Source organism: Stereum hirsutum, assembly GCF_000264905.1.
Source record: "Stereum hirsutum FP-91666 SS1 unplaced genomic scaffold STEHIscaffold_12, whole genome shotgun sequence".
NCBI classification, from domain to species: Eukaryota; Fungi; Basidiomycota; class Agaricomycetes; order Russulales; family Stereaceae; genus Stereum; species Stereum hirsutum.
The window spans coordinates 924,347-946,690 of record NW_006763142.1 but is presented as its reverse complement, the minus strand read 5'-3'; the positions used below and the strand labels follow the sequence as shown (position 1 = coordinate 946,690).

Below are 22,344 nucleotides of genomic sequence, written 5' to 3'. Positions count from 1 at the left end.
CCTCGTATAATCCAAAACCTGAGGAGACAGCATGAACTGGTCGACCGGCGTACTAACATGCGGCAATGATTCGGATAATGAGAGCAGAACAGGAAGAGAACACGGATATTTGTACGAGATATACGGATAGTAGATGGGGAATAACTGTGCACAACTTGAACTGCACAGGACTCGGATGAGCGTATACAATTGAATCCTAAACGTCCTTCAGTCCTCCTCGCCGGGATACTCGAACTGATTCATGAGCCTATCCATCTTCTGCTCTAATAAGTGTAAACCCATGGGCAGACTTCCTGACAAGCTATTGTTAAAGAGTGCGCGGAATGGCTCCCTGTAATCCTTCGTAACGGGATACTGCTCCGGGTCCCGACCGCGAATATTGATGAAAAAGTTCTGCGGCTCTCTCTCTCCACGCGCTGGGTCGCAATATCCTTTCCAAACCCTGTCCTTCTGTGTGTTAGTCAAGTTAGGTGCGTTGTACGGAGTGGCGGCTGAGCGATGCAATAGTTGGGTCCTCGGTCCTGTCTTATGTCCAATACCGGCTTCACTACAGAGGTCCATGAGCAGTACGATCGTCTGGTCCTTGACACGTCGCGTTGTACCACTGCGATCTTTATACACGATTGGCGGAACGGTGAGGAGCGATCCGAGTTCTTGCGAGGCACTCTCCTCCTTTGCCTTGGTTTTCCAGGCGAGGATGCCTAGGCATTCCCGATCATATGGCTCGTCGAGGTCGCCGAAGTAGTGGACCATAAAACCGTCGATGACGGGCTGGTTATGTGCACACTGAATGGCAGCGCCGACGAACCAGGCCCACTCGAGCATTTCAATCGGTATCTCGTCGAGTATCCTCGTCAGGGTATGGAAGTGCGCCCAATGGACAAAACGCGCCTGACAGAATGTTCGGATTTTGGGGAGTAACGACGACGTGGAGTCAGGGCAACCATACTGGGGACCGAGCAGCGTCTCGAGCACAGCTGCGAGTGTGACTGCATGCACACGAGTCTTGTCGTCGTTCATCAATCGTCCATGAACTGAGAGCGCGGCCTGATCTCGGGCAAGGATGAAGAGCAGGCGACTGCAGAGCTCGGCCTGATCTCCGCGATTGAGAATAAGGTCTTTGAGAACCAACTCCGAGAGCAGAGCGTTCAACGCCACCTTGTACACCTCCTCGTTAGCGGTCAACGCAGTAGCTGCGGCAAGGGCGAGAGCGGGCTCCGATGGGGCCTTGGTCTCGAGTTTGTCGCCAACAACAGCAGTTACGATCCGCATATGATGGCTAACGGCTTCGGCTGCGAGGCGTGTTCCCATTTCGTTGTTGCATAACTCGAGAGCAGCACGTGAAGCGAACGCAGCGAAGACGTGATGAATATGGCCGGGATAGAACTCGGCGGAACCGTCTTTGGGTTGGAAGAATAACTTCTCGCTCGCGGCTTGGACTACCATGGAAGGCGGCATCGTTGACCAATACTGTACGGCGTTGGTGGGTTGGTGAACAATGGAAAAAATGAACGTCACGGTGCAAAAAACTCACTGGTCTCCCAAATCGTTGAAGATGTTCAACACTAAGCGCTTCTCGTGCCGTTTCGATCGTGATTCCATGCGCCATCTGATTGAAGCCAAGATAAACGAATGGGACGAGGGGCGACATTCCCTTTACCAAGCGGCCGGACTTGGCTCGTGGTCCCGATGGCGCAAGGAGATACGCACTGGAGTTCGTATCGAGGAGAAGAAACCAAAACTGAACCTTGGCGTCCAGAGTGTCTGCTGCCTTAAGGATCCTCTGCATGGCAATGAGAGTGATGTGTGACAAGGGTTCTATATCATTACGCTCCGCCTCTTCGCCTAGTTCAGCACATTCATCCAAAGCGAGGAAGAAAGTATGGTGTCCGAGTGCCGCAAGCTTCTCGCTAAGAGCACTGAAACCTTTGGTGCAGAACTTTGCGAAGAGTTTCCTGTGCCAGTCGGGAGACGCAGTTAAAGGGAGGTCTCTGTTCTTTGGGGAGGAAGAGCTGGTTTGTGCTGAAGTGCCATCGCTCCCTGTTTGATCCGGGGAACTCATCTCTTTGAGGCGAGCTATCCACTCGCGCTCCGACTTTAGCCAAGAAACGTGGGTTGATAACGCGCTGGTCGCACGATCCATGGCTAGTTGCAGAAGTCGTCTCCTAGTGCTTTGTTCTTCCTCCCCCGGTGCAGGATAACCCCAACCAGCCAGTATATCATTCTTTGAAATATCTATCTTCTCGGTGATGACCTCCATCAGCGCACCCAAGAAAGCGGCGGCCTGTTCCTCGCCCTAATCAAGAGATTAATCGTGCGCACCAGTTAACAATCGCCGTTCCACAAAAACATGAGGGATAAATATACCTTATAATGTCCCGTCTGAGCATGCAGCGCGAAGAAGTTCTTTGGAGGTATATCGCCTGGAGGCCACCCAGTGGTGGGCTTAGCATCATCTCGGAAGCACACACTGAGGAGGGGATACTCCGAGAATCATACACCAATCCAGGAGTTAGATGTACGCTTTGAACATATCGTATGTGGTACTCACTTTCTTTGAAAGCTCTCTAACCAGACGTGATTTACCAGAACCGCTAGATTGCACGATGGCGATGACACGGCCGTAGTGCTGATCTAGTTTGTAGTCCTCCTTGTGTAACTCCAACGCAGTTATGAACCGCGTCAACGCCCCTCCGAGGTACTCTTTCCGGAAAGCAGCTTCTAACAGAACAGCTTGTTCAGCTCTAATATTCCGTTGTCAGTAACGCTCGCACAATAGGGTGCCACAAAGAGAAAAGTGACGCGTACGCGGTGAGGTGTGGATTGCCACGAGCTCGCTTGCGCTCCGATTCCGAGTCCGGTACTGAAAAATCATCAATCATAATCAATCACACATTGGGCCCGGATCCGACAACACTGATTGGTGCTCACCACAAGCAAGTAGAAGGAAACGTGGTAGGGGATGTTTGTCAAAAAGGATAACGGCGTCCTCTCTTAACGGCCTTTCGTTGTCTGAGGTTAAATGAAGTGCGTCAACTAGCTCGTTTGGCGGCCCACTGCCCTTGCTACGGGTCTCTCCCATCCACGTTCGAACAGTTGATATCATTGTGCCCATGTAGATGCGAGCCTCTGCGACAGAATCCGGTGTCTCGATACAGTCCTTCACCGTGGAAGACATATCGTAGATCGAGCGCGTGGCAAGCTTATGGAGGGAATTCAACCAGGCTGCAACAGCTTCCTCGCCTGCGACCGTTTGACTGTGATCCGAATTTCGAGATGACGGCATAGCGCAATGTGGCGATGTGAGTGTAGCAAGTGTCGAGGGAAAATCTGTGGATCGAGGGAGCCTTATCCAGAGGGCTTTTTATAAGAATCAGAACGATTGTGATGTGTTGCGGCACCGATCTTACCTCTCTTCTCACGGTAATAAGTACTAAGACCCTTTGTTCGCCTGATTTCAACTTGGAAATATATGCGGTAGATTTTTCGCGCTTTTATAGAGCTAGGTATCATACTACTTACCTGATTCTTCCTCGTGTCTGTGGTCTGCCTTAGGATGCGACTCGTGGCGACGGTGGCTCCATGCTCTTACGTTACAACCATACAGGACGGTACAGTACACTCACACTTCGTCCACAGGAACTACTGAGGCGAGCTTGAACGGGCATAGATTGCCTTAGCTCAAAGATACGCGTTCAGATAGGTTTAGTTATGTATGCATGCGTATAAGTATTACGATGCTGCAGTACTCATGAGAACAATATGCCAACTATATATCCATAAAGTGAGGACCGAGGGGCTCTACCGCATATCACAAGCTCTTCGCCACGCTCTCCTTCTCTTGTTCCTTCTCCCATCTTATGAGCTTTCGCAAAAGGTCGGCCCACTCCCCTTCCGTCTCCCTACCTGCCAACCATTGCCTAACCGTATCTCTCCCGCTCGCTTTCACTCTCTCCCAACCCTTCTTGAGCAGATCGCCCTGCCCTCTCCCCAATATCCTCCAATCTTCTGTGAAGTTCTTCCCCTTTGGCGGGATAATCCCACTGCCATGCCTGTGCGACCCGCCCGTGTCATCGTCCTGATCCACACCCCTGACCTGCAAGTACCGCACCAGCCGATCTTGATTTGATTCTTCGCTGGGACCTTGCGTGTTTACCTGTCTATGCCCGATATACCACGGATCCCCAACGCGAGAGACTTCCCGCTCCTGACGCGATAAATCTTCAAGAAATTCTTCTCGAGAACTAAGGAGTGAAGCATTTGCGATCGTATGTGCGGTGAAAAGAGCGCCTGCGGTGTCGGAGATGGCGTTGGCAACGAATACAGGAAGACCGATGAAGTACAGGGCTCCGAGCGGGTATGCGGTGTCGAGGGAGAGGACGTGGGAGAAGAGGGGTCGGATATATCGATGATTGGTGACTAGGTGCTCCGATTTGCTGGCCGCAATGGCGGCCGGATGTGTCGAATCGAGAGTCACGCTGGTGGATATTTCGTCGAGATGGCCACCTGCGGTGAGGAATGGGATGCGATAATCGTATCCGGTGGCGAGGATGACGGTATCGATGTGGGCCAGCTCAGAGCTGTCCGAGAATACGACGGAGTCGGACGTGAAGTGGGAAATCCGAGGTTTGAAGGCGGCTCCAGGGATGGAGGGGAAAGCCGGGTTATTGGTTCTCTCAGTGGATTTCAACGAAACCGTCGTCTGCAACAGTCAAGAAAATGCTAGTCAGGCTTTGTGCCAGCTCGCAGAAAGACATCCAGCACATACCGAGTTGGCGATCCCAACGACTTGGAGAGCGATATCGCGCCCACTAGCTCCCCCACCAACGACGAGGACGTTCTTCCCCGCATAGTCTTCCGGTTCACGGTAGAATATGGAATGGAAGACAATCCTGTCGCTCGACTGCTCTAGCCACTTCTCTCTCCCTTCGAAGGTTGGCTCGTACGGATAGTGATTATGTCCGTTCGCCACAATGAGGTGGTCGAAATTTGCTTGAATAGTGCGACCTTGAACGTGATCGAGGACGTCCAGGCGCCAGTGACCGTCCTCGCTCGTGCCAAGCCAGCGCGATTCAAGGACTTCGTGATTGAGTCGGAGATAAGATGAGAGATTCCAGTGAGAGATGATGTCGGCATGGTATTGTTGTACATATGGATGGTGAGGGTAGAGGTCCGTCTGGAATGAACTGCATCAGCTGAGATATAACCTCAAAACCAGTGGAAGACATACGAGAGGTCTAAACGGAAAGTTGGGTATCGTCACTATAATGGTGGGAATTCATATTCAGTGAGAAGGCTGTCAGCTGTATCCAACAGTGGAGACTGACTAGTAGGGTGTGGTGTATTAGTCTTGAGCCGAGGGTATAGCGGTGTTCCAGGGAGTTCTGGGTAATTGGGTGGCTCCAAGTCGGGAAGCCTACGAAGCATCCTGTGAGTTAAAACGAGGGAAACGGAGTTTTGTAACGCTGACCATACGCCGCCCACATCTCGATGTTGCTCGAAGAGGACGATCTCCCAGTCGCGTGTCGTCTCAGATGGCAAGTCGCCTAGTAGCGTCTTGAGCGCTGTGACGCCGCCCGTCCCTCCCCCCACGATAGCTACACGCTTCGTCGGCTTGGACTGTTCAGCAACTAGTAAGGGAACTTGTTCTCTCCTAGATGGAACCTTTGCTGCAGAGCAGACAGTGGCCCATTCGATTGACAAAAGGGCAGTGAGCGAGACCAACCGGAAATACATGGTCGACCGCTACTATGGAAAAGAGGACCGAAGAGATAGCAACGTTAGGGTACGCAGAAACCAGAAACAGACCAAAGCCTTATTCTTGTCGTATGGTGAGCCATGCATATGTAGGATAGCCAAAGTCGATTGAAGTGGGTACTCGAGGCATTGCGCCATACCTGAACCAATCCAGAGAATCAAGCACGCCGTCCGAGTCTCAATCCGTCAGCCTCTGGCTGACGAGCGGTTGCTCACTAATGCCTAGATTATTCGCCTTTTACTCCCGTCTTATACACTTGCCCTCCGGGCGCCACCTGGTCCCTATTGGTTGGAGCGTGACATAATGATCACGTTGCATCTATAATATTACAGCAATTTTCAGAATCGTAGTCGCTCCCACTTTTTCTCTCGATGGAGCGACCGGCGGTTCTTGACGCACCGCTTGCCATTTGAAGAAGCGAACGCCACCCTTGGCACACTTCAATGGCATGGCCACATTTGACCACCGAGTAGTATTCCACCTCAGAATATTGAACGAAACCTACTATCTGAGTAGCCCCTAACTCGCAGGGCCTCGCTGTACCAATTATATTCATAAAAAGCGCGAAATTCAGCTCAGTACTGTGCACTGAGGGCCTGCAAGAGCGATGTGGCCCAACTCGTGGCAGCCCCGTCGGGAGTGTCGGGTAAGGCGTCGTGTGGAGCAGAGCTTCTCTGCGTGAATTCGAGGTGCGACTACGATTCTGCAAACCGCTGTAAGTGAAAACCAACGCAACAAGCGTCGCGATTCTTAGGCCAGGTGTCATGTACGAGGTACGACGTAGATCCAGTTAAGTGTCTCATGAGTGGATTCATAGAACACAAAAGACACAACACATCATCACATTAAATATAAAATAATAAAACCACAGCATTAATAGCGAGATCTTGCAACAACCAACCGTTTAAGCAATTCCAGCAGCCGTCCTCATCCCCATTGGCATGTAAGCCGCCACTAGTACTCGTCTGCCTCGTCTGATTCAGATTCACGGACCAACCAACCGTCATCCTCCCAGTCGTCAGCGCCACTGTCATAATCATATTCTGTTTCGGTCCTTAGATCAAAGCGTTCAAGTTATCATGTTGTAGTTCATATCGGCCAGGTTGTAAGGTCGCGCTATGTCAAAGCAGGGACGAAAATAGACCATGCAATTGGATTGAAAGATCACGAAGGAGAATAAAATTGGGAAAATAATGAATGCACACGAAAACATAAGAATCAAGTGTTGCGGGAAGAGTTCGCAGCGTTCGCGCTCGCGCGGGACTTGATAGCTTCCAAATGGGGTAGGAGGGGGGTGAAGACGTCGATAGGTCTTTTGCTCGCGTGGGTGGGATCCCGTGGGTGGCTGAGATTGTCCAAATGGGGTAGGAGGAGGGTGAAGACGTCGATAGGTCTTTTGCTCGCGTGGGTAGGCCCGCGTGGGCTGGGCCATGGAAAGCGTGAGAGTGTTGTCCCGATGTGGTTATTCAAGTGAACGCAAGACCTGCTCCCATTAGGGACCAGGAATTCGTTGTCCTCCAGCATTGTTCAACGCCTGTGACTCGTCTTGAGCGGAAGAATGATGTCCTTACTTCCACATATACACATCTTCCTTGTACCCCTGCGGAGTTCAGTTCGCTTCGGCAGCACGGCTTTCGCCGTGCAGGTGCCACTGTGGCCCATATGCTCCAAACGAAGATCAGGTTCCGTATACCTGCCATACCTGCAGCCAGCATCGGTATTCCGAATGGAAATATGTTCCGCCCCGCACAGTAAGCTCTTCTTCAAGATGATGATAGTTCATTTACAAGGAGATGGAGATAAATACATGTAAAGATGGATAGGCACATTCAGTGATCGAAGCTTCGTATCATACAATATTTCGTGATTCAGCGTGGAAATGTACTAAGGATAGAAGGGATTAGAAAGAGATAGACTGCGTCGAGACGGTTCCAGTGCTGAAAGTCGCCTTCACAGCACCGTTGAACTTGACCTGCACAGGGCGCGCACCCAACGGCTGTTCGGTTGTCGAAATAGTCACTTCGGTCGGCTCGCCGTCACTCCACTTCATGTCCAAGGTCATTCCACCGCGAATCCTGAAGCCGGTCACTGATCCCTTGGCCCAGTTGTCGGGAAGGGCGGGGAGTAGAGTGATGGTGAGGGTATCAGAGTAGGCCGGGGTGTCGGGAGCTTGAACGAGAGCGTTCTGTACGGGTGCTCCGTGTTAGCATTTACCACCTTACTGGAAGCAAGAATGGGCGAGACTTACGATGACAGCGGCAGGATACCCCAGGTTGGCATCGATCTGGAAAATTCCGCTTCCCGGACCATACTCGCTCAAGAGGTTCGGTCCATAGCTGCGTTCAACGGCGTACTGCACAAAGAAGTATTGGTGAGTCAAACTAAAGAGTGCAATGCGGGCGAAGAAACGTACCGAGAGCTCGTGGTAGAATTCAGTTGCATTCGCTAACTGCGCCCACGCAGCCGCTCTCCAGACCTTCTCCCAACCAGAGTCCGCGTCCGGGCCTGTTCCATTGCCTCTATGGATGAGACTTATCTCGGCGGCGTTGAACACGTCGATCGGAGTGTAGTGCTGCAGAGTGCTATTAGTGTAGATGGGCGACTGGGCGGTTGCGTTGAAAGATGCGACGGCGTATCCAGGGTAGAGACCGACGAGATGCGAGAGATGACGATGGGTGTCCGTGGGACTATCCATGTCAATTTTCCATTCTAGAGATTCGCAGGAAAAGGTTGGTTTGGATAGTCACGGTGGGAAAGTAGCGATCTGACGAACCTTGCAGTTGGCCCCACCAACCGATGTGGATACCCATATCCATCTGAGCACGCTTGCTCTGAACATCTAGAAGTGCCACACTGAAAATGAGAATCTTCCATGGACGTGACTGGGACACACGCACCGCTGAGGAATGTGGCATCAGTATCTCCTGCGGCCTGGTATCCCTTCTCGGCCGCATTCAGTAGCTGCCAGATGAGTTGCTGTTGGTGAGAACAGCCTGTAAGGTGGTTGTAATCATATCAATTCGATGACTCTACGATTTTACACTCATGAGGAGAATTACCGAGAGTGATCGGGGTTTGCTCTGGAGAGTTGCATGGAGCGGTAACGAGTCTCCCGTCATTGAAGTGCTCGTCCTGGATGAGCTTCTGGAGTTGGAACTGAGTTACTCCCTGTGAACAGAGAATCAGCGGTCGGGCTCGAGAAATGTGTAACTGCATTCGACCTTGAGCAAAGGATATCCTTGAGCTTTCCACCATGCTGTGTCGCCGGTGTAATCGAAGTGGTCCCAGACATGAATCATCTAATATCAGGTCGTCAACATGTGAGATTTGATGGATTAGTGGGAATAAACTGACCATCCAGACCGACGACTCTGAAAAGCGTACTATGAGTAGAGATCTCGACAATGAGGATGCGTAAGGGCTCACCAGGATAATCAGCCCATTGTGCAGAGTTGCCTGAGAGCTTCATGCCGGTGTGCCCAAAGATCTGCATAACACGCAATTAGCAAAGATTTATGGCCTGTACTGCGGCAATAGGGTAACGTACGTTCATCTACAGCGAAATCACCCAGTCAGAACTAAATGGGCAGAGAATGGGCTGCTCGCATACCTCATTGTGAGTGGTCCATCCTTCGGAAATGTTGTACAGGATCTTCGCGGTCTCTGAACCACGGGGAGCCCAATTTTGCTGTAAAATAGCCAGCGTTAAAGGTATATCAAGGGGGCTTCTTCCACGAGAGACGAACCTCCATGTAATCCCACAACGACTGTGTCACGTTCAAACCAAGTTGTTCCGCCATCCAATAGTTCATTTGGGTGTTGATGTTGGCGTCTGAGGTATAAATGTGAGAAAAGATACGACGACATCCCCATGAATGAAACCGATAGGGAAAAACTTACGATAGTCTTTCATCAAACGGAAGCCACAACGAAGGGAACGTCAGTCAACGATATCTCAAAAGACCGTGAAGAGCAGGTGCGTACCTGCACTCCAGGCATTCGTGATACCGTTCGCCCACTTGCCCTGCAGATTCGCAGGCAACGCTCCTCTCGCACTCCCGATCAAAAGGTACCTTCCAAAATTGAACAACAACCACTCGACGTACGCCTGATGAGGATCTGTCCCATCGGTCTCATACGACGCGTACAACTCATCCGTCGGTGTAGTCAAGTCTGGAACCTGACCTAAATCAACCGACACGACAGTCGCAATGGCCGCGTAGTCTTCGACGTGCTCTGAGAGTTGAGCTGCGAAGACGGGTGAAGGATAAGTGGCGTTGGACGAATTCGAGCTACCAGTGGAAAGTGCGATGGTGAGAGTCGAAACGAGGGCGCTGTGAGGATCCGAGCCTTTGAAGGAGAACGAGTGAGCGGCGTCGCCCGCAGTCTGGTCAAAGTCTGTTCCTCCGACCCAAGTGATCCAAGATTCGGTAGCGTTGGTCACACTTAGGGTGGCGTTCGTCGCGCCACCGACGCCATCGATAGTACTGCAGGAGACTTCGCCACCTGAGCCGGATATAGAAGCGGTCTGAACACGAGCCAAAATCTAATCGAACGTCGATAATGAGCAAGTATTACTCCGTAACGATGAAAAAGTCGTACCTCGTAGGTCATACCAGGATCAGCAACAAGGCCACGAATCTGGAGGGTAGAGTTGTCGAAGCATGTGATGTTAGGGGTGGGAAGGCCCGCCTCCTGCGTGATATCGAACGCATACTCAAGCGGCGGGAGTGTGGCGGAGGTTGTGTTAATATGCTCGACACAGGCCTGGGACGGATGCGAGCAGAACGTCGTGCTGTTGATATGTACAATCAGGACAGTGCAGATTATCTAAACGTCGTAGAAACGCACCGAAGGAACGTGCTGTTATCTTGCGTCCACTGAGTACGGGCTAGAGCAGAATCCATGTCTAACCATCTCGTATAACCGGTAACGTCGCCCGTCACGTTTATGCTTGAGAGAAGAAAGCCAGCGCCGGCATAAGAACCTAGAAGATTGCCAATCAGAGCCTGCTTGGTCGAAGGTTACGTGTCCGTACCGTAAGCGCCGATATCAGCCGCTAGGACCTCGACATCTAAAAGTAGATATAATGAGTACAGGTTATTACAGCGCAGAAGCGGAAGTTTTGATCTTACCCCCAATCGTGCCATCCGTGAATATTGTCTGACGTATTTGTTGCATGTCCTGAGCCAAAGCAGTTCGCTGATCCCATGGCTTATTGCTTCCGTTGTATGTCTGGAAAGATATTAGTTCTTGGTAGTGAAAACTGAACATTGCAACTCTCAAACTTACTGGGTCCTGGAAAGGTCCTCCGCTCCATAGAGACTCGATATTCAATTGAGTATTCTCCTGGTTCGTGTTACCAGGAAGCATAGCTGAAGTCCACTCATTATTAGCAATAGTTCATGCCCACAAGGAAGAGAAATAACAGTTTTACCTGCCAGATACCCATTACCAACAGGAAGATAATCCTCCAGCCAGGCTGTCAACGTAAAAGAAAGTTGAGCTGTTATCGTTCAATGAACATATAATAAAGATACTAACTGGCTCCGGGTGCGGTATACCACATTACATTTCCAGAGGTAGGAAATGTTGTAGGAACGATAGATACGACTCCACCAGCACCCACCAGCAAGCCTGCAATCTCAGCCAAGTACCTTAGACGCATGGCGACAGTCCCAAAGACGATGTCCGACAATGAAGGTGACAGATAGAGAGCAACCAGGAGTAAAGCCGAGAGGGAAAGAATAGTTCTGAGCGCACATCTGAAGGAGCGTTCATGTCGCGGTTTATATGGGTGCTCGTAAGGATCCTCCGGAAACTTGCTGCCGAGCAGCTCGCGCCGCGATTGAGAAAGCGGGACCCCCATGATGCGTCACTTGAAGGAAAAAGAGCACGTGGACGCGTTAGTTACGCGTGGTACACTCATAGAGACAGAAAAAGCTCACAAAAAGAGTTCCTTTACGAAGACAAGAAGATCGGTAATTGCATTCGCCGACCGTACTCAGGAAACGAGTGGCAGAAGTCAAAGATAGATAGAAGGTGTAATCCTGTTGAAGAGGAAATCAGCCATCCATGTCGAACAAGTTTCTCGCTAGCAACGCAAGCAACAGCAGCGAAGAGCGATCAGAAAGAGAACTCGACAACGCTACGGCACGGACAGCCAAATTGGGACAGCGAGCGGCATCCTCGGACGTGACCACGGCTCGTTCAACGTGCACCCTCTCGATGCCTTGAGCTTCTGAAGTCCCTCAATGTCCGTCTCTGACGAAACAGGCCCGTTATATATAGGCAGGATAGAGTGCGTAGAAAATCAGAGCCTCGTGCAGTTTCAGGGGGTCGCGGCGAAATGAAGCATAGGAAAGACCACAAGACAACGGACGAAGCATCGCCATGGTCCAGTGGCAATCCAGTGGTGCCACTCCCGCGAGCATACCAGGAAACACATCTTGTAGATGTGGAACATAGCATACCTAGCCGATATACGATTATAGAGCTGCGATAATAGTCCTTACTGCTCCCTGGTCCAAGTTAGGATGCTCAGTCGTGGTGGTTACGGTCCAGGAGACTTGCCGCTGAGACGTGGCGGGGTGGCGCCGATCTGTGGCGATGCGTCCTCGTGAGCGCGGATTTTCACACGCTTTGTGATCCGCTTTTGGCGTCAGGCTTGCCATAGCTTGTCATCGTTATTCTGGGCCACTCGCAACGATCAAGCTTCGAGATCTTCTGAGTTTGTCTGTCGATAGTCCTTGAGAATAATTTTGTGCGGTACGTCTATTTGACATTCTTCTTGCAGAGTCGTCTTCACCAAATTTTGAATTATTGAGCTTTTTCTCCCTTTCAATGCTAGTGAGAGGCCATGACAGTCAGCCGTACTAGTTTAGTACATAAGACTATCATCCACCTAAAGGTTTATGACATACACGATTCCAGATAATCTACGAACTTTTCGCTTTATAATTATCCTCCATGGAGTCTGATTAGTGCGTTCGGTGCAGATCCCCGATCTTCTCAGGCTGAAGTGCTGCACTACTCGAAGAGTGGATGCATGTCAGTGCAATGCGGACCCACTTTTCTTTATTTCTTTCAATTTAGCCCACATATGAACTCATGACACCAGACTGATCATTTGTCGTCGCAGATGTCAGAGTTTCTCTGCGGTGCAGAGCCACGGGATGATATCTCTCGGTTGGAATGCTCCCCCAACGCCACGAGTATGGCCAGTTCCTTCATCCCGACCTGCTCCGTCAATTTATGGACCTCGAAGGTCAAGGCTTTCATCCTCCAGAGTATTTTGAGTACCCTGAAGGCGATCACCGACTTTCTTTCCGTTTTGACTAGTACCCTACTAAGAAGCGCTGTTATACGATCAATTTGTCTTGCGTTTCGACCGTGAATACGAACTTAGACTTGCATTTCGATGAGACAAAGTACCATCGAACGGTTTCGTCCCATGTGCGAGCCTCACTTCCTAACATCCTAGTCGAACCACAATGTCGAGCAGTCAAAAGTCAATTCTTATCATTAGCACCATCTTCCACATTCACAACACCATCAAGACCACTTTTCCCCCCACCTTCTCCACTCTCATCTCCCTCTATAGCGGTCGCACACGCCCCAGCCTCCTCAGCCATAGGGAAAAATCGTCTCTCCCACTCCCTATCCAACTTCCCAAACGCCCCTACCATAGGAACGAAAAGATGCGCCCCGTCATCATAGGCAGCCAGATACACGTCCTCCGGGTGCGCGTGGTTCCCGTCCCAGGACGCAGGAGAATCGATTATAAATGTGGGTAGTTCTGTTGGCGGCCATTTGAACGTCGACGATACTAGAGATGTTGAAGGCCGCTCAATATTTGAGATGTTATCGGTCGTCGTGCAAGGGTCCGTCGAGTTTGAAGGAGCGTGCGGGGGCTCGGAACCCAGACCCTTCGTATTCGTATCCGTATCGAGATCGTCCGGTGAGCATGTCGCCTCTAGTGGCATAATCGAAGTCTGAACCACCACTGAACCCGAAGAAGGTGTAGCAGCACCGGGTATCGTCGAACCTTCATCGTTCCCCGCATCCGGGAACATCAGAGTAGGGCCGCCGACACAATCACTCAAACTAGCACCCAACTCCCTCTCACTCGGAATCCCCAACTCAAACCACCCATCAGGCGCGTACCCCACAGCGCCCCAAGGCTTACAGTCCAGAGCCTCGAATACCGTATTTTCCTCTTCGGCTTGGGAGAAGGGATCGGAGACGCCGCAGAAGAAGTGGTGGACGTGGGAGGCGGGGAGGATGACGGTGAGCATTTTACGTTTCGGATATGGAGATGGATGTAGTTGTGAGGTTATAGATTATGGGCGTTACGCTCGCGTGGGTGTGGATGCATTATCGATGAGGATTTAGTTTGATGACAGACAGTCAAAGCTGCGCAAGTGCGATCGTCACCGCGCTCGTGGAAGTGGTGGAAGAGACAGACAGACGACTCCACAAGCGAGCCCCAATCACATATATATACCACCCGGCAAATCCCCGTCCCGAACGAGAAGACGAAAAAACGTGTCTCGGTCTCGGAAGCGCACTGTACAAGTTCTCTTTGTCTTCCCGATTAGGCAGGCGGGGTGTACCAACCCTATGGCGCGATCGCTCTCTGCAGGCCGGTGAATGCCACTGAATGGTATCATCGCTCAGCGAGTGAGATCCACTTAACGATCACTTGATATATAGTCTGGCTTTTCGAGGGATAACTAGAATTAATATACCGAGCTTGGAAATAGTAGAATATATGCTCGTACCAGCCATCGACCCGTGCTCCCAGCCACGTCAGTAGGCCGTCCCACTCTCAATCAAACCTCCGCGTACGGCTTCTCCGGTTCTCAGCACCACCGTCCAAAAATCAGAGCCGAGTTCGAATCGGACAGATGGCGCAGTCAATCAAGAAATGATGAAAAAGGAACAGAAGAACCGTCTATATAGCCTCGCACAAATAAGTAACATACTAATACTACGATAATGGTGTCCAGAATGGTCAATGAACAACGGGCGGGCCAGGGTCAAGACCAAACGAATCGACCGAAAGGAACACGGAACACGGAACACGTCTATAGGTATGTATGCGGATGTATAAGTGTGGCGTAGGGTAAACCGAAGCCGGGGCCTGTATCTGGATTCTGTATGCACGCTGAACGGGAAAGGGAAAAATGATGCACGCCGAACGAACGGCAAAGAAACAAAAGTCTATCGGTATGTCCGTCCGAGATAGTCGGATAAAAGGACATCAACTGAGGCTGAGGATGGATCAGTTTGACGGTAGGATATGCATATGAATGCGGTACGTCTAGCTCGTATCGCTTGGAAAGTAAAGCGGTCGAACAATGAAGTAAAAATGAACGAGCGGACAGGTTGCGCTTGGAGAGAACAGGACGTATATGCAAAAAGAAATAATGCTAAGTACTTTACTTCCACGAGTGAATTTACTCGCGAGCGAGATCACTAAAACGTAAACAGTCACAATCACAGTCAGCCTCCGATCCAATAACATTCCCAGGAGGGGAGGAAAAAGAAAAAGAAAAAACGCACCGTCCAAACAGCTTAACCTTCAACCAATCCGACGCCACAAGCACCCTATTCCTCATCGAGAACAACGTGCTCAAATACGCGCTCCGCCAGAAAAGGAACGTCGCCACGCCTCCGGACGCCCACTACACCACACACCACGCATCACCCAGCACTCGTCAGAACCAACACAAACTCAGCGGTGGAAGGAAGAGCAAGACAAACCTTCTGATTAAAGAAAACCAAATCCGCAATCGCCTTCTCATTCCCAATATACGCCAAACTCCCCTGATGACTATAATGGAACGGCCTCAACTTCTCCGTGCGCTCCAACTGCTTCTTCAATCCCTCTACCTCCTTCTCGTCCACCGCACTCGCAGCAGCAGCCGCTAAAGCATCACGCTTCGCAAGCTGGGAGAATAGACGACCGAGGTACGCGCCTTGTTGGGATGCGACTTGCGCGGTAGGGGCGTAAGAGGATGCGGTACAGTCGCCGAGGGCGAAGACGGTGCCGTCGGTTCCTACCATGCGGAGGTGATCTGCCGTCATCACGACAACACAGAGGAAAAAGAAAAGAAAAGAAAATCAGTTACGGACTATGTCGCGGAAGGGTGCGAAAGAGTGTAGAAAAGGGAGCGCACCATCAATAGCGATCCCCCTCCTATTCGTCTGCGATTCCGCAACGACCGAATTAATCCTCTTAATCAAATCATTCGTCACCACCCTCGGCTTATTCCCTCCCGCCCAAACCACCATCCCAACCGGCACCTCCTGTATCGTCTTATCCGGCATCTGCAGCACAACACTCTTCTCCTTAATCTCCTTCACCATCGTCTTCGTCAATATATCGATCTTACTCTCCTTGAACGTCGACTCTGTATAATCGATCAGGCGCTTGGAGAACATGGGAAGCACGGAGGGTAGGGCCTCGACGAGGGTGATGCGGATGCGAGAGGAGAGTTCGGGGTACCAGGATTTCAGATCCTGTTCCAAGAAATCATGAAGTTCTCCACTAACTTCCACGCCCGTCGGACCGCCGCCAACGACCACAAAATGCAACAGCCTATCGATCTCCTCGTCGCTCTGTCCGGGAAAGCCCGCACTCTCCACACAATCCAAGAACCTCCTCTTCATACGTTCCCCATCCTGTATCTCCTTCATGAAACACGCATGCTGCTGCACGCCGGGTATGCCAAACGTCTGCGTTTCGGCGCCGACGCCGTAGATGAGGTAATCGTACGGGATCGTGGTGGAGGAGACCGCGCCTTGGATTTCGGAGTCATCGGAGAAGGTGACGGTCTTTGCGATGGGGTCGACGGAGTGCGCTTCGGCTTCGATGACGGTGACGGAGCGTTCTTTGTGCCGGGTGATGTAGCGGATGGGTTGGAGGATGGATTTGGGGGAGATGGTGCCGACGGCGACGGAGGGGAGGAGGGGGGTGAAGAGGAAGAAGTTGCGGGGGCTGATGACGACCTGGAGATGGTGAGAGTGAGTAAGCAGGTGGTGACGGTGGTGAGAGACAGAGTGAGGGTAGAACGGCATATACGATGCATTTTTGGTGAGCCCGGAAACCTCGAGAGGAACGAACTAAACCAAGTAAAAGACCCTCTCGAGACTGCCGAATGCACGCTCAGTATGCAAAAACGCAAATCCCGCCGAATTATTGCCACCAACGATCTACTCGTGAAAAAGCAACGCCGCAAGGCCAGGACAGTCGCCACGACTGAGCAAGTGCCACTGAACCCCTGTTCGAACTTCGAAGGCGGAGGACGGTAACATGATCGCCCAAAGCAGGCGAAATACGTCATCCGACGAAGCACATGAACATGCGAGAAAGCTTCGATGATGGTGTGGCGCGAGCATGTTGAAGTGGCACTCTGACCGGTCATCTGCGACGGGATAGCGAGTGCGAAACGAAAATCTTCAAGTGGGCCGAGGATAGAACGGGGAGAGCGCGCATGACGACGTCATGATGAAGTATGTAGCTTAAGCGCGAGCCCCACCGGGACTTTCGAGACTCGACGATGCTGTAGCTAAAGCATATAGTGTATGTTCCAAGTCGAAAACGACACTCGCGACATATCAGAATCCATGATTTGACAGTGCAATGTACAGCACGCAGAAACATGCGCCGTACAAGATGCTTGTTTCATCCAAAGATAGCCGTCACTCGACAAGGGTGGAGGTCGATGTAACCTTTCACCGCCCCGCCTGATGGTTCGAGGAGAAACAGAGCCAGAAGGAAGACGAGACGTACAACATTGTAATCCGTGGTATCCAAGCTCTTCAAGAAACTCGCAGAACCCCAGCCAGTTCCGAGCACAACGACGGTCTTCTTCGAGGGATCATAGGGCAGTTGAGGGCCAGGATGCTTATCCGACTGCGTGGCGTAGTAGAAGACACCGCCGGAGGTGATGATAGTGACGAGGGTAACGCGGCCGAGGGTCTGGAGGAACTTGCGCCATCTGGAGACGCGAGGGAGCGGCGGGGGAAGGGGGGCAGACGGTGGTGGCTAGAAATGTGAATGTCGAGAAGGCGAGAAGTGGACACGGAGAGGTAAGAGTCCGTGCAGGTAACGAGAGGAAAGAAAGAAGATGTGCACCGTGGCTGGGTCGTTGCGTGCGACTGGGGTGGACGAGAGAAGCCTTTTGTTGAGGGCATGGAGCTGACCAGGTCTCTGGACGAGCCTGCTCTGGACCAGGGACCGTGTCGCGGCCCTACGGACTACGGTTGCACCGGGTCAACAAAGACGTCGTGCACGGCATGAACAGAGCAACGCACCGATAGAAGCCTGCATGATGGCTTTGGAGGGCGGGAGAGAGGGCGGGCAAGGAGTCGGGGGACGGGCGAAAGATGAAGATGACGGCGAGAGCTCTGTGAAGTTTTATGAAATGGTCCCGGTCCTGGCCGAATCAGCGCGACGCGTTCGGCGCTGGCAAAGCGTCCCAATCGTCTGCAACGATATCCACCGCATCACCCAATCAGCGTCCGTCCGGTTCATTTGTAAATGGAACAGAGCCGCCTACTGGCTGTGTTCCGACGAATAAGCGGCCCTCGAGCCACACCCGTTTGTTTCCGACAGGATCATTGGCTCTCGGCGGATTGGGTGCCACCCGACTCATTATGGACTCTACAACGACCTCCATGCTCCTCCATGTCCCTCATACTTCATAGTTCTCCGCGTATCCTCAGCTAGTCCAGTCCTAACATGCCTTTCTCATGCCGTCATAACCCTCCGCAAAGGAGATGGATATTTCGGGCTTCCGCCGCTTGCTGGCTGTCCGTCAATATAGGAAGAGTCTTGCGACTGTCCTGTGATTTATAGTTCCACATCCGCATTCCCCCATCCTTTTCCTTCTTGCTTACTGAGCATGTTCTTTCTGATCCTTCTCGTTCAATAAATGACCGGGTCTTGTTGGGCCACATCCGTCCACTTCCGAGAGCGGTCTAAATGAAAGCCTTTTAACCCCAGCGCACTAGGGCCTTGCCTCGTTCAGTTCCGATCAACTCGTGTCTCTTGATCACCAACCCGCCGGTTCACTCTCGTAACACTGGATATGTCCGCCTGGGTCGCAGGCTACAGGCTCAACCACAACGACGTCGTCTTTTTTCTCAGAAAGATGGGCCTGGTGTTACCAGACGAGGAGATTGACGACACTGTGGCTCACCAGAGGTTCTTGGAGTGGGCTATCTATCGCTCAGCACTCAAATAGACCCGAGCGCGCCGGGTATGCCATGACCACAATGTGCGTGCCCATCTCAAGCTCTTCACTCTAGATACACTTCATCACCCGTTCTGTCCAATGCTTCACGGGGACTGATGTCGCTGCTGGTTGAAATAGGGCAAAGCTTCCAGACAAGGGAGAGAGCTGTGTTACTTGCTTGCAAACTCGAGTTCTCGCGCTCGATCCCGTTACGAAGAAAGCCTGCTTTCAGGATTCCGACTTCGATCGTTCATCTAGAGATAAAGTCCTCGCGATTGCGGATCACTGTTTTGACCAATCGAGGATAGAATTTTGCCGTCCACGTAGAGAGGTTTGCTTTCCTGTTCACCCAGAAGGTTAGTCGTTAACTACGACTATTAATATCCGCAGACATGCTGAACTTTCCATCGTTAGTACCTCGCGCTTGATCGTGCGAAGGCTGGGTTTACGAATCATTCCTCCCAGTCCCTCCAGTACGACGCCTTTCTGATAACTCAGTCGATTAGTATAATCCTTTCACTCTTTCTTCAAATTTCGGTTTGTGCTCGGTGGCGGATGCCATGGACATATATGTACTAGCAAGCGCTTGCTCGAACTGGCCTGAACGCCACCCGAAATGTTGATTAGATGGCGCTTGTAATGGCATGGATATTTCGTTCATGCTCTTGTAGCCCCTGTCTACATTCGGTACATTTTGGCCTCTTCCACAGTCAACGCCAGAGCATACTGTATCAACGATCAAACTCGAGCTGGGGGTTCTGAGTTCGCCGTCGCCGTCGCGTCGGAACAATAGCCCGGATGGTGCCGAAGAGAACGCACGTAAGTATACAAACTCGACCCAAACATCTGCGCTGCCCGTCGACCATCATCCAATCCCCCACTTTTGGGTCGGTTAAGACCAACTGATCAACCGAACTAGTACTACGTTCTGAATCTCTGTGCTCTGGTTGCACTGGACCTGTAGATCCTTAAGTAGTATGGCCGTCTGGGTTGCAGGTTACAGGCTTGAACACGACGATGTTGCCATTTCTAAAGAAGAAGCAGTTGGTGTTACCAGACGATGAAATTGACGACGACGAGGCTCAGCAGAGGTTCAAAGAGTGGGCTATAGCTCAACGCTTAGGAAAGCCTGTGGGAGACTTTGTGCCATGGCCATAATGTGAGTGCTCATCCTTTCGCCCGTTATCCTCCAAGTCCATGTTGCCTCACAGCCATTGATGCTATTGGTTGAACCAAATGCGGAACGCAAAGACGGAGACAGAAGTTACTATGTTACCGGCTTGCAAACTCGAGTTGTCGCCGCGCCGGAAGCTGGGAAGGAACCGGCCCTTCATGAGACCCCCTTTGATATCTCATCCAGAGACAAGTTTATCGAGATGACGGAGAAATCTTTCGAATATTTGAGGATGAAGTTTTATACCTGCCCATCTTATAACGTTCGCTTTCCTATTCAACGTGAAGGTTAGTCTCCGACTTAAGATTGCCGTATTGTTTTATGTTGGGCTTTTACGTCTATTACTTAGTCCCTCGCCGGTGATAGCAACGTGCGGCTCGGACAATAAATTATCACCATCCCTTCACTGCTATGTTCTTCGTCGTGCTTTGCCAATTTGAGTCTCTCGAGGGTGGCAATAAAGGAGATGCTTGACCATTTGACGAAGTTCCCAAACATCATGTGAACTGACCGATCTGTCTTGTATATTTTTGCGAACAATATTAGAAACGCCAACTCGCAACAAACAGTTGCAACCAAGTTGCAACTTCCACGCTGGCACCCGAACTGATTGTCAGATTGCGCTTGAAACGGGGGCTTTTGTTCAAGTTATTGTTTAAAGTAGTGATTACTTTTACTCGAAGTATTTGCGCTTGCTTCAGAGTTGACGCCACAGTACAGCGATGGTCAAGCTTTGAGAAAGTTTCGAGTTCGCCGTCGCCGTCGTGTCGGAACAATAGGTTCCGCTTTCTCGGAAGTCGCCGAAGGGAAGCTATATAAACTCGACCCGCCACTTCCGTTAAGTAAACTAAGTTTCACACAATCTCCCCACTTTTACGTTGGTTCATACTAACCCATCAATTAAATCAGTAGTGTGTTTGAATTGTTTATCTCTGGCTGCTCCAAACTTACCAACTCTCCCGTAGATATGTACTGGGTAGCAGGCTACAAGCTTGAGCACGACGATGTTGCCGCTTTTCTTGAGAAGAAGGGTCTGGTGTTCGACGACGAGAAAATCGATGACACCTTGGCTCACCAGAGGTTCTCAGACTGGGCTATTGGTCAATGGCCAGAAAGAGTTAAGCGCGGCTACATGCCATGGCCACAATGTATGTGCTCATCCTTTCACTTTTCGTCAACCCTCATATTACTTCACGACATTGACGCTGCTGACCGAACCAGGGGCAGAAATCCCAGGGGAAAATGGTCTTTCTGTTCGTGTTACTGGCTTGCAAACTCGAGTCGTCGCGCGTGATCCTGTGACGAAGAAAGCCTGCTATGTCGAGTCCGACTTTGACCGCTCAGCCAGAGACAATTTCCTCGCGATAACGGATGGCTGTTTTCATCAATCGAGGATGGAGTTTTTTTGCTGTCTAGGTAGCGAGGTTCGCTTTCCTATTCACGAAGAAGGTTAGTCTTCGACTATGGTGACCCTTGCCTTGTGTTGGAATGACGCGCTAAACCCTCCTTTAGTACCTCGTGCTTGAGCCTTGACAACATCATGCGGCTCGGTCCATGAATCATCATCCCCTTCGAGTCCCTCTTATGAGACAAGCGGGACAATCCTCTTGCCCGTATTACCCCCATTTTGAGTCTCTGGAGGTTGGCAGTGAAGGAGATGCTTCACCAATTGCCAATAAAGACCCAAACGTCGTGGACTAATCCATCTCTCTTGTATACTTTTTGCGCGTAATCCCATGTAATTTATTTCTGACGCTCAGGCTATAATGCTTCACATTGCCGATCAGCTACTTGCGTCAGGTACTTACTTTTTATTAAACTCAAGTTGGTTCAAGTTGGGCCACATCCGCTCACTTCCGAGAGTCCGTTACCTGTGGCGTGAGCCTTAACCTCACTCCAGGGGCTGCAGCGGTGGCTTTGATCGACGGACTCAAATGATGTTCCTTTTACGAACTGCACTACTTGTTCTTCATCTCCGTATACTGCTCATAGTACTGTACAGCTAGAATAAATCGCAAATGCAAGCTGCTGCCTCTCTGATATGCTCTCAAGAGCTCTCCCTTGTGTGGACTAAGCCTTAACCCCACTCTAAGGCCCCGGTTCGTCCTTCGCAACCGTAACTGATCCCGCAGCCGCTCATGCTCCCGGTCAATTCTCGAGTTCTT

General features: G+C 51.1%; 7 protein-coding genes across 7 annotated transcripts; 2 read left to right on the top strand and 5 right to left on the bottom strand.

Annotated features, from left to right (window-relative positions):
- Positions 1-113: 113 nt before the first annotated feature.
- Positions 114-3,331, bottom strand: STEHIDRAFT_123510 (uncharacterized protein). Its single transcript, XM_007306992.1, has 6 exons — positions 2,932-3,331; positions 2,809-2,863; positions 2,552-2,744; positions 2,368-2,484; positions 1,535-2,296; positions 114-1,470 (listed from the first exon to the last, which is right to left on the bottom strand). The coding sequence occupies exons 1-6, from the start codon at positions 3,284-3,286 to the stop codon at positions 208-210; spliced, it is 2,745 nt and encodes a 914-aa protein (XP_007307054.1). The 5' UTR covers positions 3,287-3,331; the 3' UTR covers positions 114-207.
- A 390-nt stretch (positions 3,332-3,721) lies between these two features.
- STEHIDRAFT_170379 (FAD/NAD-P-binding domain-containing protein) lies at positions 3,722-5,900 on the bottom strand. Its single transcript, XM_007306991.1, has 5 exons — positions 5,471-5,900; positions 5,328-5,416; positions 5,231-5,262; positions 4,769-5,176; positions 3,722-4,702 (listed from the first exon to the last, which is right to left on the bottom strand). The coding sequence occupies exons 1-5, from the start codon at positions 5,734-5,736 to the stop codon at positions 3,812-3,814; spliced, it is 1,686 nt and encodes a 561-aa protein (XP_007307053.1). The 5' UTR covers positions 5,737-5,900; the 3' UTR covers positions 3,722-3,811.
- A 1,635-nt stretch (positions 5,901-7,535) lies between these two features.
- Positions 7,536-12,308, bottom strand: STEHIDRAFT_123509 (uncharacterized protein). The gene is made up of 23 exons (XM_007306990.1): positions 12,232-12,308; positions 11,707-11,808; positions 11,303-11,636; positions 11,196-11,240; positions 11,051-11,133; positions 10,894-10,993; positions 10,797-10,832; positions 10,610-10,745; positions 10,361-10,553; positions 9,743-10,304; positions 9,659-9,664; positions 9,505-9,590; positions 9,369-9,446; positions 9,306-9,311; positions 9,185-9,245; positions 9,113-9,129; positions 8,980-9,057; positions 8,818-8,926; positions 8,656-8,751; positions 8,532-8,597; positions 8,172-8,467; positions 8,007-8,111; positions 7,536-7,943 (listed from the first exon to the last, which is right to left on the bottom strand). The coding sequence occupies exons 3-23, from the start codon at positions 11,625-11,627 to the stop codon at positions 7,659-7,661; spliced, it is 2,769 nt and encodes a 922-aa protein (XP_007307052.1). The 5' UTR covers positions 11,628-11,636; positions 11,707-11,808; positions 12,232-12,308; the 3' UTR covers positions 7,536-7,658.
- A 961-nt stretch (positions 12,309-13,269) lies between these two features.
- Positions 13,270-14,055, bottom strand: STEHIDRAFT_113179 (uncharacterized protein; the record flags this gene model as incomplete). Its single annotated transcript, XM_007306989.1, has 1 exon — positions 13,270-14,055. One exon carries the CDS (start codon positions 14,053-14,055, stop codon positions 13,270-13,272), a length of 786 nt encoding a protein of 261 aa, XP_007307051.1.
- Positions 14,056-14,698: 643 nt separating this feature from the next.
- Positions 14,699-18,187, bottom strand: STEHIDRAFT_82880 (FAD/NAD-P-binding domain-containing protein). Its single transcript, XM_007306775.1, has 7 exons — positions 18,083-18,187; positions 17,904-18,025; positions 17,559-17,813; positions 15,943-16,774; positions 15,527-15,840; positions 15,326-15,447; positions 14,699-15,238 (listed from the first exon to the last, which is right to left on the bottom strand). The coding sequence occupies exons 1-7, from the start codon at positions 18,096-18,098 to the stop codon at positions 15,220-15,222; spliced, it is 1,680 nt and encodes a 559-aa protein (XP_007306837.1). The 5' UTR covers positions 18,099-18,187; the 3' UTR covers positions 14,699-15,219.
- Positions 18,188-18,947: 760 nt separating this feature from the next.
- STEHIDRAFT_123507 (uncharacterized protein) lies at positions 18,948-19,607 on the top strand. Its single transcript, XM_007306988.1, has 3 exons — positions 18,948-19,047; positions 19,144-19,361; positions 19,420-19,607. Coding segments are annotated over exons 1-3 (234 nt in total). The 5' UTR covers positions 18,948-19,045; the 3' UTR covers positions 19,434-19,607.
- Positions 19,608-21,058: 1,451 nt separating this feature from the next.
- STEHIDRAFT_148688 (uncharacterized protein) lies at positions 21,059-21,931 on the top strand. The gene is made up of 4 exons (XM_007306987.1): positions 21,059-21,090; positions 21,145-21,327; positions 21,401-21,628; positions 21,692-21,931. The coding sequence occupies exons 2-4, from the start codon at positions 21,147-21,149 to the stop codon at positions 21,703-21,705; spliced, it is 423 nt and encodes a 140-aa protein (XP_007307049.1). The 5' UTR covers positions 21,059-21,090; positions 21,145-21,146; the 3' UTR covers positions 21,706-21,931.
- Positions 21,932-22,344: the final 413 nt, after the last annotated feature.

Excerpts from the sequence above, each read along its gene's own strand:
- STEHIDRAFT_170379 (XM_007306991.1), bottom strand. The coding sequence starts at position 5,736 with ATGTATTTCCGGTTGGTCTCGCTCACTGCCCTTTTGTCAATCGAATGG. Across the intron at positions 5,177-5,230 it reads ACTTTCCGTTTAGACCTCTC|ACGGACCTCTACCCTCACCA; the intron begins GTATGTCTTCCA and ends AGTTCATTCCAG. Across the intron at positions 4,703-4,768 it reads TCGTTGGGATCGCCAACTCG|ACGACGGTTTCGTTGAAATC; the intron begins GTATGTGCTGGA and ends TGACTGTTGCAG.
- STEHIDRAFT_148688 (XM_007306987.1), top strand. The coding sequence starts at position 21,147 with ATGTACTGGGTAGCAGGCTACAAGCTTGAGCACGACGATGTTGCCGCT. Across the intron at positions 21,328-21,400 it reads CTACATGCCATGGCCACAAT|GGGCAGAAATCCCAGGGGAA; the intron begins GTATGTGCTCAT and ends TGACCGAACCAG.
- STEHIDRAFT_82880 (XM_007306775.1), bottom strand. Across the intron at positions 17,814-17,903 it reads CACGCAACGACCCAGCCACG|CCACCACCGTCTGCCCCCCT; the intron begins GTGCACATCTTC and ends TCACATTTCTAG. Across the intron at positions 15,448-15,526 it reads TGGTTTTCTTTAATCAGAAG|TGGGCGTCCGGAGGCGTGGC; the intron begins GTTTGTCTTGCT and ends TGTGTGGTGTAG.
- STEHIDRAFT_123509 (XM_007306990.1), bottom strand. The coding sequence starts at position 11,627 with ATGGGGGTCCCGCTTTCTCAATCGCGGCGCGAGCTGCTCGGCAGCAAG. Across the intron at positions 11,134-11,195 it reads TGGTAATGGGTATCTGGCAG|CTATGCTTCCTGGTAACACG; the intron begins GTAAAACTGTTA and ends AGTGGACTTCAG. Across the intron at positions 7,944-8,006 it reads GGTATCCTGCCGCTGTCATC|AACGCTCTCGTTCAAGCTCC; the intron begins GTAAGTCTCGCC and ends GCACCCGTACAG.
- STEHIDRAFT_123510 (XM_007306992.1), bottom strand. The coding sequence starts at position 3,286 with ATGCCGTCATCTCGAAATTCGGATCACAGTCAAACGGTCGCAGGCGAG. Across the intron at positions 2,864-2,931 it reads TTTCCTTCTACTTGCTTGTG|TACCGGACTCGGAATCGGAG; the intron begins GTGAGCACCAAT and ends ATGATTTTTCAG. Across the intron at positions 1,471-1,534 it reads TTCAACGATTTGGGAGACCA|TATTGGTCAACGATGCCGCC; the intron begins GTGAGTTTTTTG and ends AACGCCGTACAG.